The sequence below is a fragment of the Maylandia zebra genome, linkage group LG22 (genome assembly GCF_041146795.1).
Source record: "Maylandia zebra isolate NMK-2024a linkage group LG22, Mzebra_GT3a, whole genome shotgun sequence".
NCBI classification, from domain to species: domain Eukaryota; kingdom Metazoa; phylum Chordata; class Actinopteri; order Cichliformes; family Cichlidae; genus Maylandia; species Maylandia zebra.
This window is the reverse complement of record NC_135187.1, coordinates 18,234,227-18,257,055: the sequence shown is the minus strand read 5'-3', so window position 1 is coordinate 18,257,055 and position 22,829 is coordinate 18,234,227. Positions and strand designations below refer to the sequence as shown.

The 22,829-nt window shown below is 40.2% G+C and overlaps 1 protein-coding gene across 2 annotated transcripts in view; it reads right to left on the bottom strand.

Moving 5' to 3' along the window:
- The window catches only part of nup153 (nucleoporin 153), a 22,796-nt gene extending 1,638 nt beyond the window's left edge, over window positions 1-21,158 (bottom strand). The window contains exons 1-22 of one of the 2 annotated variants that reach the window (XM_076879085.1): window positions 21,007-21,158; window positions 16,332-16,548; window positions 15,969-16,244; window positions 14,923-15,062; window positions 12,816-12,944; window positions 11,054-11,170; window positions 10,844-10,891; window positions 10,626-10,679; window positions 8,115-8,252; window positions 7,945-7,997; window positions 7,542-7,674; window positions 7,270-7,431; window positions 7,000-7,089; window positions 6,838-6,922; window positions 4,604-4,705; window positions 3,869-4,516; window positions 3,452-3,631; window positions 2,138-3,082; window positions 1,269-1,733; window positions 952-1,170; window positions 684-870; window positions 1-48 (exon numbers count right to left, since the gene is read on the bottom strand). The exon at window positions 1-48 is cut by the window's left edge and continues 1,638 nt beyond it. In XM_076879085.1, the coding sequence (XP_076735200.1) occupies window positions 1-48; window positions 684-870; window positions 952-1,170; window positions 1,269-1,733; window positions 2,138-3,082; window positions 3,452-3,631; window positions 3,869-4,516; window positions 4,604-4,705; window positions 6,838-6,922; window positions 7,000-7,089; window positions 7,270-7,431; window positions 7,542-7,674; window positions 7,945-7,997; window positions 8,115-8,252; window positions 10,626-10,679; window positions 10,844-10,891; window positions 11,054-11,170; window positions 12,816-12,944; window positions 14,923-15,062; window positions 15,969-16,244; window positions 16,332-16,548; window positions 21,007-21,135 (4,565 nt within the window). In that variant the 5' untranslated portion in view covers window positions 21,136-21,158. Of the gene's footprint in view, window positions 49-683; window positions 871-951; window positions 1,171-1,268; window positions 1,734-2,137; window positions 3,083-3,451; window positions 3,632-3,868; window positions 4,517-4,603; window positions 4,706-6,837; window positions 6,923-6,999; window positions 7,090-7,269; window positions 7,432-7,541; window positions 7,675-7,944; window positions 7,998-8,114; window positions 8,253-10,625; window positions 10,680-10,843; window positions 10,892-11,053; window positions 11,171-12,815; window positions 12,945-14,922; window positions 15,063-15,968; window positions 16,245-16,331; window positions 16,552-21,006 lie in introns of both variants that reach the window. The other variant, XM_076879084.1, reaches the window with a different exon arrangement.
- Between the last annotated feature and the right edge of the window lie 1,671 nt (window positions 21,159-22,829).

The window sequence follows — 22,829 nt, the reverse complement described above, 5'->3', positions numbered from 1 at the left end:
GCGATTGCTGGCTGTCCACCTGAAGTAGCAGTGAATGATTTTGTAGACCTGTGGGAACAGACACAAGTCCCGTTAGAGCATCACCACATACATACACACATACACAAAATCATAAATACTTTGTGGCTGAATCTACCGAACTGCACATCAAATATCTGCACTGCAGACAGCTGACTCTATTTCTGAATACATATTATACAATGCTCCCCTGGGGGAGCACTTAAGAAAACATTTAAGCAAAAATTCTGACTGCCAGTGCTACCTCTCAGCCTGCTAGGAGAATTCATACCTATGGTATGAATTTCAAAATACTGTTTCACCTTGTCCTGAGGTGCTCTCATTCACAAGATAAGTTGAGGTCATTGATGGTCTTACTCTTCCAAGATGTTTTGACGATGTACCTATGGTATCAATTTAAAGGCCCTACGCCGCCTCGTTCTCAAATGATAGCGAATGACAGGTGCAACTAGTGACAGCATCTCACATACATCGATGGTAGTATCATTTTTCTATCTGATTTTTATTATTATTAACATACACTTATAGATAGCAGCCCAAATACCACTCTTTAAATATTTAATTTAGGATATTTAAGGCACGCTAACTTGGATTTAAGCTGTTTTGATGTGCATACACTGGGAAAACTTTACATATTAGCTGTAAACTGAGAAAAAGCAACATACCCAATATTGAAAGTCGGAGTTTGCCCAAAGTTGAATCCACCTCCAGGTGCACCTGATTGGGGAGCGATAGAGGGGTTGGCAGGGGGAGCAGGGGAGGCTGAAGATCCTGCTCCGAAAGTAAACACACCTGAGGTGTTGTTGGTTGTAGCTCCAAATGCACTGGTTCCTCCAAACTGAAAGCCTCCACCTGATTTTAAAAAAAAAAAAAAAAGGTGTTACATTTTAATGTCACAACTAAAATCATGAGGCTCGAAAGCCAGCCACTCACCTGGTGCGGGATTAGCACCTTGCCCAAATACAGGGGTGGGGTTACTCTGCTGTCCAAAGGCCGGGGGAGGATTGGGTTTGGCCCCAAAAGCTGGGGTCTGGGAAGGTGTGGCTGGGAAAGGAGATCCGAAAGATGATCCAAATGAAGGAGTTTGGTTGTTCCCGAACCCAGCAGAGGGAGCCGAGCTGAAGACAAATGGGGTTGGACCTGCAGATGGAGCTGTGATTGAAAAAGAATAGAAAACATAAATACATATGTCGATCATAAACAAATTGATCACTTATAATACCTGATGTAGATACTTCATAGTTACAGACCTGATGAGGAGGCAGCAGAGGGCGCTGCTGCACCAAAATTGAAGGTGGGAGCAGCAGCAGCAGCAGCAGGAGCAGGAGCAGGAGCAGGAGCAGGAGCAGCAGCAGCAGCAGCAGCAGCATTGGTTGGAGAACCGAAGATGAAAGGCTGAGCTGGAGCAGGAGCAGAAGTGGAGTTGAGAGGCGCAGCTGAGGGGGCAGGTGGCTGGCTGTCCTGACTCTGGCCAAAGATGAAGTTTTTAGCTGGAGGAGCGTCACTGGAGGCCGCAGCAGGCTGACCAAACATGAAAGTGTTTGGAGCTGCAGAGGGAGCTGGGGCCGATGTGGAGGTGCTGCTGCTGTTGCCGCTGGCAGCACCAAACAGACTGGGAGTTGGGGTGGAGGACGATGAAGTGGTGGAGTTGGTGACATTGGTTGGTTTACTTGCCAGGAAAGAAAAAGCTGGTTTTGGAGCAGCAGAAGCAGGTTCTGTGCAGGACGAGATCATGACAGAGATCAATAAAACAGCAGAAAACAGCAATTAAACCCACAGTATCCTTTTAAGGCACCAACACACATGTCATAGCAATGAAAGACAAACAGATGTTTCCAGGTTATCACACATCCTGAGGTCTTAGTAATACAATGAGAGAGTAGAATGTTTTTTTTTAAGCACAAAAGACCTACACAATCACAGGGTGAAAACGTGGATACTTTGGCATCTTCTTGCAAGAAAAAGATTAAAATTTTATAAAATGAATCTACTGAACTGCAGCAAGATACTGAATCCCAGAATTGCTTAAGCATTTTTTATGATAGTAAAAGAAACTGCATGAATGGTCTAGAAACCACAATCTACCCAAAGTGCTGTTAAGTGACAGAAATTTAAGTACCTGCAGCACTTTTTCCAAAAGCGAAGGTAGGCTTTGGGGCTTCTGAAGATGATGTTTCATTCTTGTCTGTTGACTTTCCAAAAGTGAAAGCAGGTGGAGGTTGCTCTGTTGGAGCATTGGGCTTGCTGAACGAAAAGCCACCAGTGAAGGCCTGTGTAGTATCTGCATCCTTACTTGCAGCAGCAAAGAGGAAGGTAGACGGAGCAGAGGAGGTAACCGCTTCCTTCTTTTCCTCTGGCTTACCAAAGGTAAATGTAGGAGCAGCGGGTTCTTTAGCCGCCTGTGAGGACCCAAAAGTAGGGACTACTTGTGGTGCACTGGTGGCCAAACTCGGCTCCCCCAATTTCCCAAATACAGACCCGGCTGTGGCTGCTGAGATGCTGCCTGAGCCGGTGTCTGTATATGCTGTGTCACTCGAAGATGTTTTACTGTTACTATTTTCTTGAGAGGAGGGAGGCGTGAAAGTAATGGAGGATGAGGAGGTTGTCGAGGTGACTGTTGTTTTCTCTTCGGGTTTTGAAAGTCCAATTGTGAAGCCTCCCTTAGAAGAGTTGCCTTCTGTGCTAGAAGATCCAGTTCCAAACGCTATCCCACCGCTAGCTCCAAACTTAAACCCAGAACCTGCAGCAGGCTGGTCTGACTTTTTATCATCACTAGAGGCAGCCCCAAATTTAAAGCTCTCAGACGAGCTGCCAAATTTGAACCCTGATGTAGCAGTAGTGCCTTTAGAAGTGGTTTCTGATGAGGAGCTTCCAAACGGTACTCCAAATTTGAATCCACCTGATGAAGAAGACGAGGTCGACTCAGTGAGCGAGCCTCCAAATTTGAAACCCCCTGCTCCAGATGCTGAAGTACTGTCTGATGTGCCAAACTTAAAACCTCCAGTACTAGAGGCAGAAGATCCTGAGGTTCCACTGGCTGAGGAACCAAAAGTAGAACCAAAGGCTGAAACGAGAGGACACAATTAAAGAGGGAAAAGTGATGTAATGAAACAACAACACAAGAGAAAACCTTTTAGTACCCTACACACTTAACTAGTATTTACATGCTATTGAAAAATACTGCAAGTAGAGTGGGCTCTCCGTCCTGGTCGTTGTGTCCTTGGGCAAGACACTTTACCCTACTTGCCTACTGGTGTTGGCCAGAGGGGCCGATGGCGCGATATGGCAGCCTCGCCTCTGTCAGTCTGCCCCAGGGCAGCTGTGGCTACAACTGTAGCTGCCTCCACCAGTGTGTGAATGTGAATGAATAGTGGTATTGTAAAGCGCTTTGGGTGCCTTGAAAAGCGCTATATAAATTCAATCCATTTATTACCCTTGGGTTCCACTTTAGCTCCAGGTTTGCCTGCCTGACAGGCGACACACTGTACATCAGATGCTTTATTCTGCACAAGACAGACATCACATTCCCAGGCTCCCTCCGGCTTCTTGAACTTTTCTGCCAATCCCAACACAGGGGCACTGCTGGTTGATGAAGAGGCTCCTGCTGATGCTCCTGCACAGTCAATGATGAGATCATGAGGGAAAAAAATAAATACATTTTTATATATATATATATATATATATATATATATATATATATATATATATATATATATATATATATATATATATATATATATATATATATATATATATATATATAAATAAAAGTTGAAAAACTGCAAAGGAGAGCTGGTGCAACCTAAAGCCAAGATTCAGCAACAGAAAAGCAACATTTTTAATTCATTACCTGGTTTAGCACTCGTGCAGGCCACACACTTTGTGTCCTCTGCTTTGTTCTGCACCATACAGGTATCACATTCCCATGCACCCTCAGGTTTTTTAAATTTGTCTCCAAACCCGGTGAACTCTGTAGAAACTGCGGCTGCAGGAGTAGATACAGTCTTAACCGGCGAGAAGGCCGAAGAAAGAGTCAGTGAGGGTTTGAGTCCCGTTCCGGGTTTGGCCGTTTCGCAGGCCACGCACTTTACTGCATCCGGTTTGTTTATAACAAGACAGGTATCACAGTCCCAGGTGCCGGCAGGTTTGGAAAACATTGTGCCAAAACCTGTTGTGGTTGTAGTGGTAGAGGTGGTGTTAGTGCTGCTGCTGCTCTCCAGCCCAACAGAGGTGGAGGGTGACTGTTTACTGTCCATGGATTTGGATGAAGACTTGGGCTGTGGGGCTGCGCAGCAAACACACTTCGTGTCTGACTGCTTGTTCGGAACCAAACAGACATCACAGGTCCAGTCTGCTGAGGGTTTGAACAAACCACCAAACCCCGTTGAAGAAATGGAGGAGGTTGCAGAGGTGGAGGCGGGGGCAGTGGACTGTGTGGACGTCTGCTGGGGAGTAGCATCGCGAGCTGGGGATATCTGAGCAACTGGAGAGGCGAAACCTGAAGAAACCAGAACATTAATTAAAGCAATGAACTTCAAAGTCAAACATCTGAAAATTTTTGATAACACAAAATACAAAGACTAACCAGGGGCTTTGAGAAGATCGAGGACGCTGCCCTGCTTCAAGGTCTTGGCTGGTTTGAAAGGTCCTTCAAAGTCTTCTGTGCTTTTTTTTACAGCTGCTTTTACTGTAAACATGAAAACATGAGACCAAAAACTCATTTCAAGGTTTCTCAGTTGATACAAACTAACAGGAAGCCAGAATTCATGATTTAGGCTTCAAAGAGCTCACTCCACAATTACTTCTAACAGGGTGACGTCATGTGCGGAACAGCACTCCTCTGCCAATAAACGTCAGACACCAGCATGTGAATGTTAGAAAAATGCTTAGGCATAGAGGAAAAGTACTGAATTGGACTTGTAGTATGAAATGTTTTGCATACTCAATGTGAGTAGAAGGAAAGCATACAAGTAGAGCAGGGTGATATGGCCAAAAATATTTATCACGATATATATTTGAAAATTTGCGATAACGATATAACTGACGATATAATTGATGCGAGACAAAATACAAAATACAACTCCACAACTTTACTAGTGCAAAAAACCCATCCATTTATTTTCACTTAAACAAGCAGCTGTTTTTAATGTGCATTAAAGCTATATAAAAATTTAACAGTGCAAATGCAAATTCCTTGCTGAAAGTTTAACCAAAGGCATTTCCAGTAGAAATGGGCTGACATATCCTGAGCATAACCATGTATAATATCCACTGAAGTTAAAAAGAGGTGCTTTGCAACATTAAACTGCAGTGTGCCAAATAAAAAAAGTCAAATACATTTTTTTTTTTCAGAGTGCACCATAAGGTGCACGGGATTATAAGACACATTAAGCAAAACAAAGCAGTCAGATAAATCAAATTTTATTCAACTCATTCTTCTTGCTTCCTCCGCTTCTGTAACATTGATTCATTAATGCTGTATTCTATCACAGCTGCTCTATTCCCATGTTGTTGCAGTATATTAATGACTAACCTTCTATTGTGGATGGATTATCTCAGTTGTTCTCCTGACTGAAGTTTGGTCCGTTTACAGCATCCTGCCATGCGATTGCATTTGTCTCTAACCATCAGGAACCCTCACGTTAGCTTTTACTAAGTGGAAAAGTATTAGCGTTTATCCTGCAGCTTCACTGTTTATGTTATGCTAACATAGCTGTGTCGCTAGCGATCACGTAGCACATCATTATATACCAGCTAGCCCAACTTCAGTAACCCTACAAACGTCACTGCTGTTTAGTTTTTTGTCTTCATTTATGTTGGAAGTGACAGCAGAGCTGTACGTTTGAATTTTTTCAGAAATCTCTCAGTCAGAACATGCAATATCATGCTTAGGTAACTAGCGAAACTAGCGAGCTAACTTCCGCTAGCTTCCTGCTAACTTCTAACTCCGTTAAATGTAATAAATTCTGTTTTCATGGATGCCTGGAAGTTAAACTTCATAGTTACACCTGGTAAAGTACTTGGTGGGTATACTTGGTGGGTATCTGACAGACAAACACCAAACCAGTTCCACATCACTGAAGTGGCACCATTTTTACAAACTGGGTCATCCGTTTCACTCAACGATTGGCTTTCCCCTTCTCATTCTCCGTTGCCGCCATGCTTTTTCAGCCATGTGCGTATGAAGAAAAAAGGCACTGCGCATGCGCGTTTTACCCATATTCTATCGCAATATTTTCTTTTCTGATTTTTTTAATTTTCTTGCCTAACATTGTACCGGTATTACCGTGAACGGTATAATATGGCCCAGCCCTACATACAAGTATGAGTCCATTTATCATAACTCATTTCAGTAGAAGGAACCGCGCAAAATGGGTGCTTCACTCTGACTGTACTGTGTCTTCTTTGTGGCTGCTCACCATCTTTTCTAACTGTCGTGCAGATACACATCACACTGCACAACAGTAAAATTTCAGTACAACACACATTAGCAAGTGCTCACCAGCCGACACCATGCTGCACGTTGCTCAATACAATCAAATAGTGCTGCCAGCATTAATCTTGTGAAAATTAGGTTAACGCCATAACTGCATTAACGAGGCAAATATCCATTAACGAGCTAACCGCGCTGACACGTTGACGCCTTGCTGCCCTACGCACAGGGCAATCCGCGGCAACTTGTTAACAGATTTGCCACATTAATGCAGTTATGGTGTTAACGTCATTTTAACGAGATTAATGCTGACAGCACTATTTTAAATATACTGTCACAATGTATGTGAAAGGGCCTCTGGCATTTTTGTGACACAAAACACTTACCTGCTGCTGCTATGGGCGTGGTCAGCTTTCCATTCACCATAGAAGGACCCAGCTTGGCTACAGGTGCACTAAAAGTAAATCCAGCCTACAGAGAAACAATTATCAATTTAACCTTCTAAAGCAAGGTTGTGTAATTATTAAAAAAGTAGAAAAAATACTTACAGAGGGGGAAAAGGAAGGTGGGCTAGCAGCAGTGGTTTTGACAATAGGGGAGGAAAATGTGAAAAGTGGTGTTGAGGCTCTTGGTGGATCCTGTAAAAAGTGAAAAGAAAAAAAAAAAGCCCTAATTGGTGCTGACTGAAAAGCATCATTTCAGTCACTTACTCACCAGTAAAGTCAAGTTGAACTAGTTCAAAGTTTGTTTTGATGTCAATTAACAATTGAGACTCGCAGTTTTATGACAGAAAAACGCTTGGATGCTTTAAGACGTACCTTATCTGGGACTGTTTCCTTAACAGGAGTAACAGCCGGGATCTTGGGAGAGGAGCTAGTGGAAGTGTTGAGCGGCGGCAAAGGAGAAGAGAAGCTGAAGGTGGGTAATGCAGATGTGCTGATGGGAAGTAAAATGGCCGGGAGCTCTGGCACCTCCGCAACCTGCAGTCAGAAAACAAGCAGAAGGAACACGTTATACCTTTGTTTCTCTTACTGGATGAAGACTGTGATAACTTACAAAAAGATCACGATTAGATAAATCAAGATCTCACCTCATCTTCCAGACGTTTGGAGGAGGGCCGAGCACTGGTCTTCCCTCTCTTCATCTTTCCTCCTCCAGAGCTCACGCTGCTGACTGCAGGTGTGCTGGACAGAGGATAAACTGGTCCACTAGAACTCTTTGTGCTAAAAAAACAACAACAAAAACAAACAACAAATACAGGTATAAACAACCATTTGAATCATTTAACTTGTCGTGTTTTCTTACTTTGAATAAATTGACTAAAATAAATTAATTTGTGAGATAAATTCTAAACAAGATTTTTAAGCAGGACATAAATCTGAAAATGTAAGAATAGTAAATGGACTGAGGAAACTGTTACCTCAGTTTCTCAGAGACAGGAACATCGTTCTTAAGTTAGACTTGAACCTGATTAATCAGAGTCACTGTTTTACCTTTGAGATGGACCTGGGGTCGCTTCAGGAAGCTGTGGTGATTGTCTTGTGTGCTATGGGAATAATGCAAAAACAAAGGGATTACAAACAGTTTTTATATTTGATATATTCTGACTGGCTACAGTCAAATACAGAAATATCATGGCGGGAGGCACCACCGTGCAACTAACCGTATCTCTTGCAGTCCTGTCTACAGCTCGAGTCACTCCTCCGGGGGTTAAAGTAGGCCTGAAGGACACAGAGCGGTTTCCTGACACAGAAGCAGCAGGAACCACAAGTTTTTGCACCGGTGGAAGGTTAGAGTCCATCTGGATTTAGGAGAAAAAAAATAAATAAAAATAGAGTTAACTGAGAGGGCAGTGTTTGATTCTTGGTCTTTTCTGTGTCCATATTCAGAAACAGTTCATTCCTTTCTACTCAAAAATGAAACCGATCTGAAATGTGAACATCAACTTCTCTAAACATTAGAGCTGGGCGATAGAACGATAACGATATGTATCGCGATATAACTTTTACTCGATAGAGAAATTAAGCTATCGCGATAGACCTCGCCGCTCTTGTCCTCAAAGAAAAAAGAAAAAGAAAAAAAAAAGGTCAGCCAATCCAAATTAAGTAGCGCAGAGCCGAACCAATCACAGCCGCAGCGTCACGTCGCGTGGCTTGTTACGTACAGCACAAGTGCCAAGCCGCACGTGTGTTTGTTTGGGAAGCAGCCAGCGGGTAATGGAGCCAGCGCGTAATGGAGGAAATGAGTGTGCCGACTAGAAAAATCAACCGAGCGTGACCGAAGAGAAAACAGATGATGGTTCCAATGCCGGAGAGATTGTCAAACGGAAGAGCCATAGAAGTTCCGTAGTGTGAAGGTATTTCGGCTATTTCAAGTCTGACAAAAAACAGAGTAGCGTGCACTGTAAATTGTGCCGAAAGCAAGTCTGGAAATACAATAAACTGGTGCATGCGTCACACTGTGCGCCACGTTATTGTTTCGGTGAAATGAATTTCTACAATACTGTTACTGTTAATTCTACTCTCTGCAGTGTTTAAATGCTTACATATACACACAGTTACTGTCCCTCCACACATACGACTCGGTTCTGCTTCTATGCCCCAGCTTTGTTTACTTTTTCCCACCGAGGCTTCTAGACTTCTGATTGGCCAACATTTCTGCACGGTTAGGAATCTAGCGCCACCTGCTGCTTTGGCATGTTCATAGCAGCGTTTTCCTTCATTTCTGCCTTTATGTGTGGACGGGATTATTTTTTAAAACGAAAACGGAAAATCTCCGTTTTCAAAAATACCCGTGTACGTGTGGACGTAGCCTCAGTCTCTGACTGGAAGCGCTAATTCGTCATTCGGCTTTTGTCAGACTAAAGTAACTGTTAAAACTGTTTGAAAAGCTAAGCTATACAACAAGGAGAGATTGAGAATTTCCTTTTAGTTCTCAGTTTATTTGATATTGACAAAAGTTAGTCAGTTTTGTCTGTTCTTCTGTAAAACAAACTAAGATTTATTTTTAGAATTAATATTTTGTTTCTAAGTGGAATTGACAATTTAGTCTGTTTCGTTTGTTCTATTTTGAAACTTAAACGCTTTAGCGGCTGCCTTTTGTGTAGTTTGCAATATTTGCCTTTATTTATCTGAAAAAGTCTCATGTTCCTTAAGTACATCTACCCTGTTGAACTTATTATGGGAAATAAATATTTAAATAAAAACAAGCTGCTGATTATTTCACATTTTACTTGTGAGCAACGGCACATTTAAATCTTACGAATATAGTTATTTGGCTTATATCGTGATAGATATCGTTATCGCCTGAAATGAAAAAAACATATCGTGATATGAAAAAATCTCATATCGCCCAGCTCTACTAAACATACATAAAATTGTACTTCAAAGATAACTTTATAGCAATCCTTCAGATGCTGTCATAAAGAAATTGCAATGTGGACCCACAGAGGACTGTCAAGATTATATTTTAATTTAAAAATATGGGGTTCGTATCAGGATTGCTTATGTAAGACTAAAAGAAAAACAAAAATAAAATACCACTGCCTCAAGAGGCATAACCAAGAAAATTCTAGTAACTGCTTGGTTATATTTTGAACCATGCCAAGAGTAAAACAGAAATTACACATGAAAGCCCTGGTTTGGGTAAGCAGGGTTTCTTGTTCAGACCTGTAAGGGTGAATACACCATTGTTCTGCACTGCAGCTGTTACAGCTGGCAACGCCTGACAGTTATTACTGAGGACAAGTTCATTCCAGAGCTGGCACAATTTAACAATGGACAGCACTTAATACAGCGCACATTAACACCATTTCATGAGCCTGCCAGAGTTTTGCTCACAGGTGTGTGAGGACACATAAGAGATACACACAGAGTGAGGAACAGCTGAGGAGACTCCCGTTAATAAGCGTAAAGGAGACCAAACCGGTAGGAGACAGAAATGACATGAAGACAAATTGCAACAAGTGCTGCTGCACTTGTACAATGATCTCCTGTTTGTATCACTAAGCACACTGCAGAGGACACTTGAGAAATGTAGATGTTGATCTGCAACCACAAGCTTTCACCCACATTCAACACCGTTATTAACGAACCAGAGGTACAAGGCTAAAATTGGACAGCTATGAGCTAACTAAAATTTTGATGGCCACATATATTCTAAAACTGGTACTTACCCGTTTCCTTTTAGACAGGAGATGTAACGCATCTGGATTTACACCATCCACTGGCTGCAAGACAGAACTCAAGTGAGAACTTTTTGGGCTGGATGTGGTGTCAGTATAACAAAATAATATAAACCAGCTTCTCAATGTCTGGGGTGTTTATCCTCACATCATGTGCTGCAATGTACAAAGTGTCACAGATGTGTATGCTGAATATTAAAAGCTCTTACTGGTGACAGTAAGGGGGATGAGGCTGCTGCAGGGATTCGCTTGGCATCCTGTAAATGAAGACAAATAAATGTCCATCAGGTTTAAAGATTTTAAGCAGGAACACCTGCCAGAACATTTCGACAATGTTTATATTTGCATATTCACTTCCGTGTGGGACACCAAACTAGTATAATAAAAAGTATAATTTCATCTTGCATGTGTGTACTCACAGCAAGTGGGCTCGACATGCGCTCCAAAGACTGCAGGATGCGTCTGGCTGTGGCGCTGGTTACCCCGCAGGGCTGAGCACCAGCAGGCTTGGCCTTGATCTGTCTCCTCACCGGGGCCTGCATATCAGATAAACTACTTCAGTCTACAGTTTAATCAATATTCAAACTATAATGTCAGTATCACAAACAAACAACTTACTCCAACATCTCAAACATGCTCTATGCAACATTTATTGTTTATTAAACACAATTATTGCCAATATATGAGCATATTATACCTTTAACCTCTCTAGCATTTTACACCCAACAGCGTGTGGACTGGTGTCTGTGCGCAGGACAAAAATTGAATGCTGTGCCTCCTTCTCATTCACATCACCAAAAGTAAGCAACAACAGCTTTGAAATGGATTCCAGTAACCACTTATATATTTCCTTGTGTTGCCAAATACACCGTTTACAGCGATATTTTCATCATCATTTGTATTATGGTGGGCAATCTTACATGGCAACACATGGATGCAAACAGAAACATGAATACCAGAATGACGAGTGGAGCTGAGACAGAACACACATTGTAGCTCGGAAAGAGAGACCGGTGAGTTGAGACAAATGAAGGATCTTACTGCTAACCCAGGAACTACCTCTGTATCAAGAACTTTGTTTAGTTACATAAAGTCTGACAGAGACCAAACTGTACTTTGCATATTATGCTGCACAGTGGTCCGCAAAACGGGCCACCACAAACCTATTCGACCACCTATGAAAGAACCATATGAACGAATATGGAGCAAGTTTACGAATGAGAAACAAAAGAACCATCACATGGTCAAAATAAATCCTAGAGTGAACCTTTAAGGTACAATGTTTATATTTGATGTTTTGTATAATAATATTTTATGCTGGGTCTTTAATCATTTAGTTTTAAGAAGTATTTTAGACTTTATAAAGTCGCATTTTTACATTCTTAAACAGTTGCTCATGAGTTTTAAATAAAAGAGACAAATAATCGTATATGAATGAGTAATGTTCAGTCCTGAGTACAAAATTTCTCATGTAAAACAGAAACATATCAGGATATGAGATTTTAATCATACCACACAGTCCTAATAGCTTCCACCAAACAGACTCCAACACAAACTCAACAAACACAAAACTGCTGTGGTTTTGAGTGCCATTTTGCCAAAGGCAACATTAGCAAACAATCAAGCCAAGGTTGGCTAGCTACGTGCTACATCTGGTACCAATCACTGTGGTCACAAAAGCAGATAATCCTAACATCAGCCAGACAAAAAAAGAAGAAGAAGAATAAGAAAAAGGACTTTATTAGATAAAACTGTCTACCTGGATAAGCCGGACTACATTACACTACCAGAACAACAGTCTACATTAGCAGGGCATTCATGTGTTTTTCTGGATCAAATCCGACCCTCAGAAACTACTGCAAACTACTACAATGTTAGACAATCCAAAAACTTCTGATATATAGACACTTTTTATTACAAGATTAAAAATATACTTCAGTGCAACCCATGTTTTCACTGTTTTATTCAACACAAGCTACATTAAAAATAAATGCAAGCACACCTGTAAATGTAACAGAGTGAATGCATGAATATTATGTTTTACAAGGGTGTACCAACCAAATAAAAAATAAATAAATAAAATACAACGCATAAGACCTACTGCGATAGACTGCTACTCGGTGCCATGGTAACAATAAAAGCTTCTGTTTTAACACCATACATGACCATCATCTTGCTCACCTGATACGGTGTTCCAGGACGACTGCGCAAGCTCCTGACTGCAGCTGCACCACCATAGGTGGTCTTCCCGGGGTAGAAGGGTGAATCTCCAAGCTGGCTAGAGTTCAGCACAGTGCTGTTTAAAGTGGACTGGAACGGAGGAAGGTAAATATAATTCTGAGTCATTTTTTCATACATTCCTAAATTAGTTATCCTAATTTATGAGAGGGCTATTTGTTATGATTTACTTTACTTTAACTCATGAAATAAGAAAAACATTTCAAAATAAATCAAGTGCAAAGTTAAACTGCAAATATGTGTTATAGTGCCTTCAATATACAATGAAAGTCAAAGGTATACTATGAATTTTACTGGTCAAACCATAGCTTTCACATATTCTTAGAAGTTAATTTATTATAATCTCATGTGGTTTTACAGGGAATTACTAACTGTTACATTAGAGCTTCCTAAAACATGTCCGACAAGCTCAGACTTGTATTAGGCGTTACTCTTACTTTTTTGTTTAAATATTCAACTGTTGTTTTGTCTTGTTAAAATCAGAGCTAGACTGAACAGCAATGCTACTTGCTATGAATTGGTTGGCCTCAAAAAGTAAATGTAAAGCAGCCTAACATTACTAAAGTAATCTTGTAAACAAGATATTGTCTCTTAGAGGGATAGTAACAGTGATTTTACATATTATCTAGGGCTGCCACGATTAGTCGACTATCAAAATTGTTGACGGCTAATTTAATAGTCGACTTTGTAAGATCCCAAAAGATGCAGGAATAAGTAGTAGAATTTAAGAGTGTAATAGCGGACTGAAACAGAAGATGGCAGCACTGCATGTACAAGGATGCCAGCTGCCGTTAAACCCCGAAGAAGAAGAAGAAGCTGTGTCCCAGAATTCATAGCGCGGCCCTGCTCAGTTTCCAACAATGGCGGCAGCTAGTTAGTTTTAATATTACTCTTATTATTCTTTCTGGGTCACAAAATAAACGTTTAGCATATTTTCAGGCGAGAATGTAGCTGTGTAAACCTCAAATATCTGCTCAGTTTATCAAGACACCACATATTTTCAAAAGCGCTCCGACGTTTTCGGAGACGTCTGTTACCCACCAGCTCGATAGCTAGCCGGGGTTCAAGGCTCACTAGAGCCCGTGAGAACACCGAACTCCCGGCAAATTGTTTTCAAACCCACCGCCCTCTTTCGCTACTCAGGTCAAACGTGATGTACCAGTCACTTAGATAACTTAACAATGTTGTTTGGCTTTTTTCAGTATTTTATTTGTTCCTGAGTAAATCGGTTTGGCTGAGATTTTTTTTTTTATTTAACCTTTATTTAACCAGGAATGTCCCGTTGAGATCAAAGACCTCTTTTTCAAGGGAGTCCTGGCCAAGAGGCAGCACATTTCAAGACATATACATACGAACAAACAAAGTTAAAATTACACAAAACAATTACACATTATTGAGGCAGCCTGTAGGCCTTTGAGTTTAGTTTTAAAGTTATAGTTTTTACACAGATGTATAAACGTCAAGCAGACAACTGATCATCAGAAGTGTGAGATGGTAGAGAATATACTCCAGTGTCCTGTTATATTTTAGATAGCAAGGAGCAGATGGCTGAGTTTATTAAACTTCACCGAGACAATCAGCAAATTTCATTAAAATGTAATAAACTATCATCTTGTCTTTATTTTTAGTTAGCACATACCTTAAACACTTAAAACTGTAAGCTAATGATAGTTATATAAGAGCAGATGCATGCTGGTGCAATAAGCTGTACGTTGTACGTCCAATAGATGCATGATCTGATTAGTCGACTAATCGTAAAAATAATCGGTAACTAGTCGACTATCAAAATAATCGCCCTAATATTATCCAACAAAAATATCACTGTAAATTTATAATTTAGAGCTCGAAGGATCAACATTTGACTGCACTTCGAAGCAAAGATCAGCACATTTACATGAAGCTGTTGTGATAAGCAAGCTTCACCCAATCATGTTCCTCACTCATCTCATGGCACCCTGGTAAAACATGTATGAAACTCTTTTTTTAAGAGCTTTTTAGAAACATTACATGCTGAGAGATTCAGGATCTTGTTGGACAGACAAACACTCACATTGGATGATGTTCCAAAGACAGACAGGTTGAAAGCAGGCTTTTTCAGGCTGGACTGGGAAGGTTGAGGTCCAGAGTTTGTTCTGTCTGTCTCCGGGGACCAAAGCTGAGGAAGTGATGCCGTTTTAGAAGTGGGGACATCTGAAAAAGAAAGAGATACTGAAAATCTCTATAATTCAAGAGAGCACTAGTGTGTTAATCTAGCTTCTAGCCGTGGCTCTATAGGGCTTTGAAAATCTGTCCAAAAAGTGTGGGATATAAATTGTAATTTATTTATTTATTTTAATTACAGCACTTTGTTTTGGTTATGTGGCTGAGTTGTTTGTATATACTAGATCCCCTCTACCTGAACTGCCCATCCACATATCGTTAGCTTCATAGCATAATTGCCTAAGTCATTTGACTAAGTCAATGACTTAGGCACTTATGCTATGAAGCTAACGATATGCAATACTTATTTGATTGCATTTTAATCTAAAAATGTATCCAAAAAGCAAAATCACCAGTTCTGCTTAGTCTGAGGCGAGAAAAACAATGTTTATAAGAAGATCATAAAAATCAACTCAAATTATAACTTTTACGTCAAATCTGTTCAGACTCCCTTTCTTCATCCTGTAATTACCTTACTAGCTGTGCTAAACATGGTTTCATCCCACGAACAAACAGTATTCAAAGGGTAGAGTCCTGGAATAAAGAAATCAGCTTTGCATATGCAAATGTATGGAAGTCCAACACATTGCGGTCAAGGCTATATATGGGGTTGTAGTTGTGTGTTTACATTTAAACAACAGTAGCCAAATAGTCTGAACACAGACCGGTTTAACGGCACAACAGATCCAAAGAACTCAACACTGAGGCTCAATTCACTCATCAACTGAGAATTAAATTTCTTCTAACTGCTCCACTATCTCAACCCACTTTGGAGGAAAAGCGAGTGTATGCAGAACATTGCGGATTTCATGTTTGTAGCTGCCACTTTTTAAATATTTACATTATGTCAGATTACATTACAAAACACTTAAACACACAAATCTGCCATCTATTTACCCTTGTCAGATGCACGGGAGGAGAATCCACTTGTGGTGGAGATGTTATCATCTTCATGCTGTGACAGGTTATCCTTAATCTCTTTTACCAAGGAAAAGCCAGTGGAAAAGGGTCCAGGGGCTGAGGAGGTGGAGGGCTGTGAGAAGAGGCTACTGGAAGCCCCCAAAGTTGGGGAGGAGGCATCCAGTGGGGTGAAGTGGAGATGGGAGCGACTAAGAGGAGGTCGCGAGAGCACATATTCCTGAAAGTTCAGGGATGCTCTGCTTGTTGAGGGCTCTGTGTAAGAAGGACAAATGTGACAGGTGAGCTCAGCAATACAAAAAAAATATCACCACTAACCATATGATCTGAAAGACCCCTCACCTGTGTTACTAGTACTTGGCTCTGGGGAGTCACGTCCATCGAGGGGAGGTGGTCCCTCTTCGCTACCATTAGGAGGAGGAGGCGGTTTGCAGTTTTGCTCTGTCCCATGTATATCCACTCCTCCTTCAGGAGCATCGCCATTCTTGAAATATTTCTGCAGCCAGGAAGGAACGATGCTCTTTACTGTGTCTGTCACTCGACTGATGAGGCCTGACTGCTGCTGATAAAACCAAGAGGAGGGGAGAGGAAAGAGTCAATAAGGGTGTAAAATAAATAATATTTAAATTAAACATAAAAAACAAACCAAGTCAGTATTTGCAGCTGTTTCATTTGAAAATTCCTTTGACAACTTAGCACTGGACACTATGCAATGTATGTAAAATAAAATTCCCTGCTAAAAGTGTTGCTAGTTGAGTCTTGTGGATTTTTCACTTTTAACACCAAAACACAAAAAAATCCCATACTCAGTCAAAAGACCTAATAAACTTGTGGTAAATCAACTCCACATAACCGAGTCATAAAAACCCTGGACATTGCAGATTAGCAAACTACAGCTATACATTGGATTTTTTTATTTGAATCAAGTGCACAGCCCGTCATTTGCAATGAGACTCTATTCGTCTTCACTGGCGCAAAACAAAACAAGCACAGAAATTGGGTCAGGCACTGTGCATGCTTCTGTGAAACACTGAGCAAGTGACGTTCTGCACTGTACTCAGGTCAAACACTGGATGAATTCCTGTCGATGCAGAGGAGTCAAATCTTCTAAATACCATGCATAGAAAGTAAATGCATTTCAACACCCAGTTATACTGGGACACACATTTTATGATTTGTAACTTTTTTAAGCCATCTCTGAGAACAAAACAATCTACAATTAATTTAGTTCCCCTCATTCTTGTCTCCCTACTCGGTAGCTCATCAGTCTATGCAATTTAGCTCTGGGCCTTGTATTCCAACTTCCCCATCTTGGACTGCAGTTGACAACAGCAGTCCTTAATTTGTCCTGCAGAAGAACTGTGATTCACTTTAACTAGAAACTACAGCAACTAGAGAGCTTGGTCATGGACCTCTACACACAGCTCACTAAGGCTACAAAGCGAGCTCGACCATTAGCAACTGCAGTCCACAATGATGAAACTCATCCACAGCAGGAGACACTCAGTGGAGAGCAGCTAATTAGTGCTTAGTGATTTTTTCCGAAATATAAGCTATGATAATGCACATTATCAGAAGTTTAATTATTTATGAACATACTACAGGTGACAATTTGTGTAATTATTAAACTACAATAAACATCGGTCATAATTTGACATCTTTGAGTTAAAAAGTCATGGAAAACAATTAAACACAGATAAATTAAACTTTTTTTGCATGTTAATCTATAAGTTCTTACATTTTAGAATTTTTTTTAATAAAAAAATTTGAACTTTATACAGGTTTTCACATGGCACGTTACAAGTTAATAATTTATGCCCATGAGCAACTGCTATTGCAGTGTGCATATACTCCCTGCCTCTGCCACAAAATACAACCTAAACACGAGGAACACTGTGCCCTCATTGATAGCACTCTTCTTGTTTTAGTGTAAAGTAATGACATAACTGTAGTTCTGTCTCTTTGGCATACTGGCAAGCTAATCTTCATACTAAGAAGGTAAAAAGGGTGTTTTCACATATGGATTCGATCTTGGGAAATTTTTCTACACATTAATCAATTCAAATGAAAAATATCCACCCAAAAGTTTGTGTGAGGTCAGACTGAGCTGATGTGAGGACAGTCCAGTGCACTATTGAGCAGTCTTGCCTGCGTCCTAACTCATTTATGCTCTGCTAGCTTCATCAGCTAAACCAAACAGAATATTTCCAGCAGTGTTAATATGTCTGATATGAACTGTTTCATACTGACTGCAAAATGTGAGAAAAGGAAACTTCAGAAAGCATCCTGACCAGAGACACCAAATGTGAAAACAGTTCCAGAGAGAGGACTGACCGATCTCTCAGCCTGTAGCTAAGTTTAACAAGAACCTGCCAAATTTGAAGCTATGTGGCAAATAGACTTTCAGCACACAGACCATTTTACTTTTGGTTTGTTCTTAAAAACAAAAGAAAACAAAAAAAAACTCAGCCTAGCAGCCTTATTTTCAGTGTGTAACCTGAAACAGCAGGTGAAAAGATTAGTCTTCTTCAGATTTAAGCTTTTTGAACAGGTGATGTGATAAGTGACTAAGTGGATTCTAAATTGGTGGTCTTTTGATGCAAGAAGACGTTTATTGAAAACATTTATTTAATGTAAAGTCTGGTGTTATTGCTGTACTTGGGTGTCTTCATATTAAGACATCAATGCTGTTTGTGATAAGAGAAGGCAGAAAAGGAAGCTCTGAGGAAAAGCACCAGCTTGCAAGTGCATCTTTTGGAGACACCATGTACCCCGCAGTGACTTTCAACACTTGATAAGCTATATATGCTCCTTCCTTCCTCCTTATCTATGCCACACACCTGTGGGGCACCCTGTACTTTACCCTGTGTGCAAATACACTAGTGTATTCACATGTGTATAAAATGTGAAAAATGAGCATAAGCACCACCATAGTGTTGCTTTTTAAAAAAAAAAAAAAAAAAAAAAAAAAAAAAAAAATCATAACTGTAGACACAGTAGCATAGCTAAGACCCAAGAGTGTTGCACGAACTGCACGTCAACCTCGAGAAGCCTGAAGTGAACAATATCTAATTAAATTTGTGCTCTTATAGTGAAGCCAGCCCGACTGTTTTGAAGAATTGCAATCCTAGAAGTGAATCAAGACAGAAACAGCACAAACACTGCATGTCTTACCAAGCTCCTTCTGCTTTCTCAACAAAGTGTTGTGTAAACAAAACTGATGATGAAAAATTAAACCTATCTTTTAAACTGTAAATAAGATTTGGGTAATTGTTGTTTGAGGGTGAGTGAGACTTTACTTAAATATGAAAGTTCAAACACTTCTGCATCATGTGCTATTGAATCGATGCACAATTTAAAAAGACTTAACCTTGACTCGCATGTTACAGAGATGAAAAACTATTCAACTTCTTTTTGTGTTTCATGCCACAGTTTCATGTACTTGTCTTCATTGTTACCATGAATGCCATTTCTATTTTAACACTATGTGCGAAGTCAAAAGGGTACATGGGATCAATGCTGAATTATGCAAAATCTGGGTTGCTGATTATGTGAGATATGCTGTTAAGAGCTGTAACATGACACTGGCACGACAACAGCAGAGCTTGGAAAATTACATGAATCTTCTTTTTCTGCTGTTGGTTAACTGGTGCTTTTAGGTAGAAGTGTGAATGTTTTTCTGTGTATATGCATTATCCCTATAACAGTCTGGCGACCTGCCCAGGGAGTACCCTACCTGTCGTTCTATGACAGTTGGGATGGGCTCCAGCCCTCTGCCCTTGTGACCCTGAATTGGATTCTGGTCAATTAGCAGCTTAATAAATCACTGCCACAGCTTGTAAAGAGTCAAACATAGTCGTATGAATGCAATCAATTATAATGCTTGATAGAAACATGTTGATTATACTTGATTTGTGATATTACCTGATCCAGAGCATCAAACACGGGAGGAAAACAAAAACCATGAAACCCAGAAGAGTCGAATTAAAAAATGTGTAGTATTTTGTTTGTATAATCAATATATCTTGATCATTAATAATATCTATCCAAAATCCTGTCTTACTTGAAATTCATAAATGTGACAACTTTGTGCTGGTGCTGATGATTGTACAACTACGACTATTAAAGACGATTGTCAAGGAAAGTCGATTGTATATTTCTCGAAAAAAAGAAAGAAAGGAAGAAAGATTTCCAGTTAATTTGCACTCCAGTAGCCAATACACTTGTAGTTAACTGGAGTTTTTTTTAAACTGACAAAAACACAAAAGTACACAAGATAGTCTTAGCCACCATTAAGATCACAGGGTGGTCTTAAAGCCAACAATACCGCTGTCCAGGCGGCAAATATACCCACTAAGGTAACCATGTGGGTTTCCAAGCAGCCAATGCTCTCTGCGCAGTTCAGCTGGCTTTGATTTGGCTAACGGTGCCTAGCACTTAAAAGGTTTCCACCCAGCCCACCAACACAAGCTTAAAATGGAAAACAGTTATGTGTACCCCGAGACAGTTGTTACTTAGAACCAAACCATCTTGCCACGTCTACCTGCAACAGTATGACGCCTCAAAACTTAAGAACCGAGGACAACAATGCGCCGTTCCCCGAAACTAGCGTCCACTAGCACTAGCTCCATCGGCTAACGGCTAGAATCCTACTTCCTCGCTTTCTACGAACTTTGTTAACAGTTAAAAACTCACGACTTCAACAAATGTTGGCCATCTCAACTTCTCGCATGTGAATGAGCACTTAATCAACACTCGTAACCTAATGTAAATGACACACCGTGTTGCGATTTGACTGTCAAGCCCGCCTGCTTTTGCTAACCTATGAGCTAGTTAGCTAGCCTTTAGCCGTTAGCATTTCCTGTGCATGCTAGCAGCGCGTGGAGGCCACGAGCACTAACTGCAGGCCACAAAATGTCTCCAACTAAACAATAACAAGACCTCAAGAATACAAGCATTACAGTCACTGTACGGTCCTCGAAACGGGCTTTAAACTTAAATTGTTCATTCTGTTTACCTGTTTACTCTTGGCGTAAGGTTTAGCGGCAATATGATATCTCCTGCTTCTAATTTTCCCTCCACCCGTGGCCGCCATGGCTCTGTCGTCTGAGTATCTTTCGGTGTTTCGGCGCCGGATAGCTGTCATCCAACACAGTAGCTACTCTCAAAGGAACTATGGGAAATGTAGTTGCACAACCTAACAAAGGAGGTAAACTCGACAGGTCAAGCCTATGGCATCATGGAGATAATTATTATCATAAGGGTAATACGAGTAATTATAAGGACATTTGTACATTTACATTGACCAAAAAATAAATAAATAAAAAATCACAAGTATACGGTTAAACAACATATATTTGTAAGGGGAAAAATGAGTTTTTTTCCTTTTGTCTAGGCATTTTCAGGATTTTTTTTTAAATGATGTTGTAGGGGGGAGGGATATGGAAGCTTGTTTCTGCCACTGAAAAAAGAAAAATATTTTCTGTTGTCTGTCATTCCAAATATTGACTTAAGAATTCCAAATAATTTCAGGTTACACGTCTCTGAGATTTTGAGACATTTTGAGATAAGGACTTTAGATTTTGACTCAGATCTGCCTGGCAAATGGTGGAAGTAAAATTTCATAGTAGTGGGAAGCTCAACTTATGAATGTTTGATCATAAATAAATACAGTAAACAAAGAGTTTAATTCAACACAAAGGTTTCAAGAATATTTTGGTTTGAAGAAGTGTTTAACAAAATGGTAAATTATTATGTTTAGACCTTTTACTTAAATAAAAGTAATAATCCAACTAAATAATAGTGCAAAATTGTAAAAATATAGGCTTATATGCATTAAAAGTAATAACTGTATTGTGGTCCGGAATCATATGCCAAGGTATGCAGGAATGTATCAACAACACACATCTTCACTACATCCATGAATCTTCTCTGTGAGCTTCCTCTTTTCCTCCTTCCTGGCAGCTCCATAGTCACCATCCTTGGTCCCATATATCCAGTATCCCTCCTCTACATGCCCAAACCATCTCAGCCTTGCCTCTCCCTGTGGTTTTATTTGGCAAATATTTTATGACAGACACCCTTCCTGATGAAACACCAACAGTTAACTTAAGTAATAAAAAAATACATTAAAGAACAATTAAATAGTAATTCAGATAAACGATAGCTGCTACATCACCATATTTCATCTCACAAACAATTTGACCCATTTTGATTCTTTATAACAACGATATGTTGGATTTCACTGTGGTAGCTGGCAGAACTAAATGAAAAGGTGACTCATAACCATTTCCCCTTCAGACTCCTGTGGAGGCTGAATTAAGCATTCCTGTGTAACTTGTATAATGTGGTGTATAAATTACATCTTTCTACACATTAAGAGTAAATCAGATATACAACCAATGCTTTGCTTTTTACACTCATTGATAGTTATATTAGGTACACTTGTTTAATCAGCCAAACACATGGCAGAAACTCAGTACACTGAAGAATGTAAATATGAAGACAATGTCAAGAAAAAACGGGCATCAGAACGGGGAAGAAAGGTGATCTAAGTGACCTTGAACATGACATGGTTATTGATGCCAAAAAAGTATGAATATTTCAGAAGCTGCTGATCTACTGGGAGATTTTCTTGTAAGTGGCCGTTCTCTGGTCCGTGATGTCAGAGGTCAGAGGATAATGCCGAGATTTCAACGAGCCACTTAAAAGGCAAGATGCATGTAGAAGAGCATCTCTGAATACAACACACCAAGTTTTAAAGCAGAAGAGCACACAAGGTGCTGCTCATGTCCGCTAAGAGCAGGACGAATCTATGTAACAAAAGGTTAAAGAAGCTCT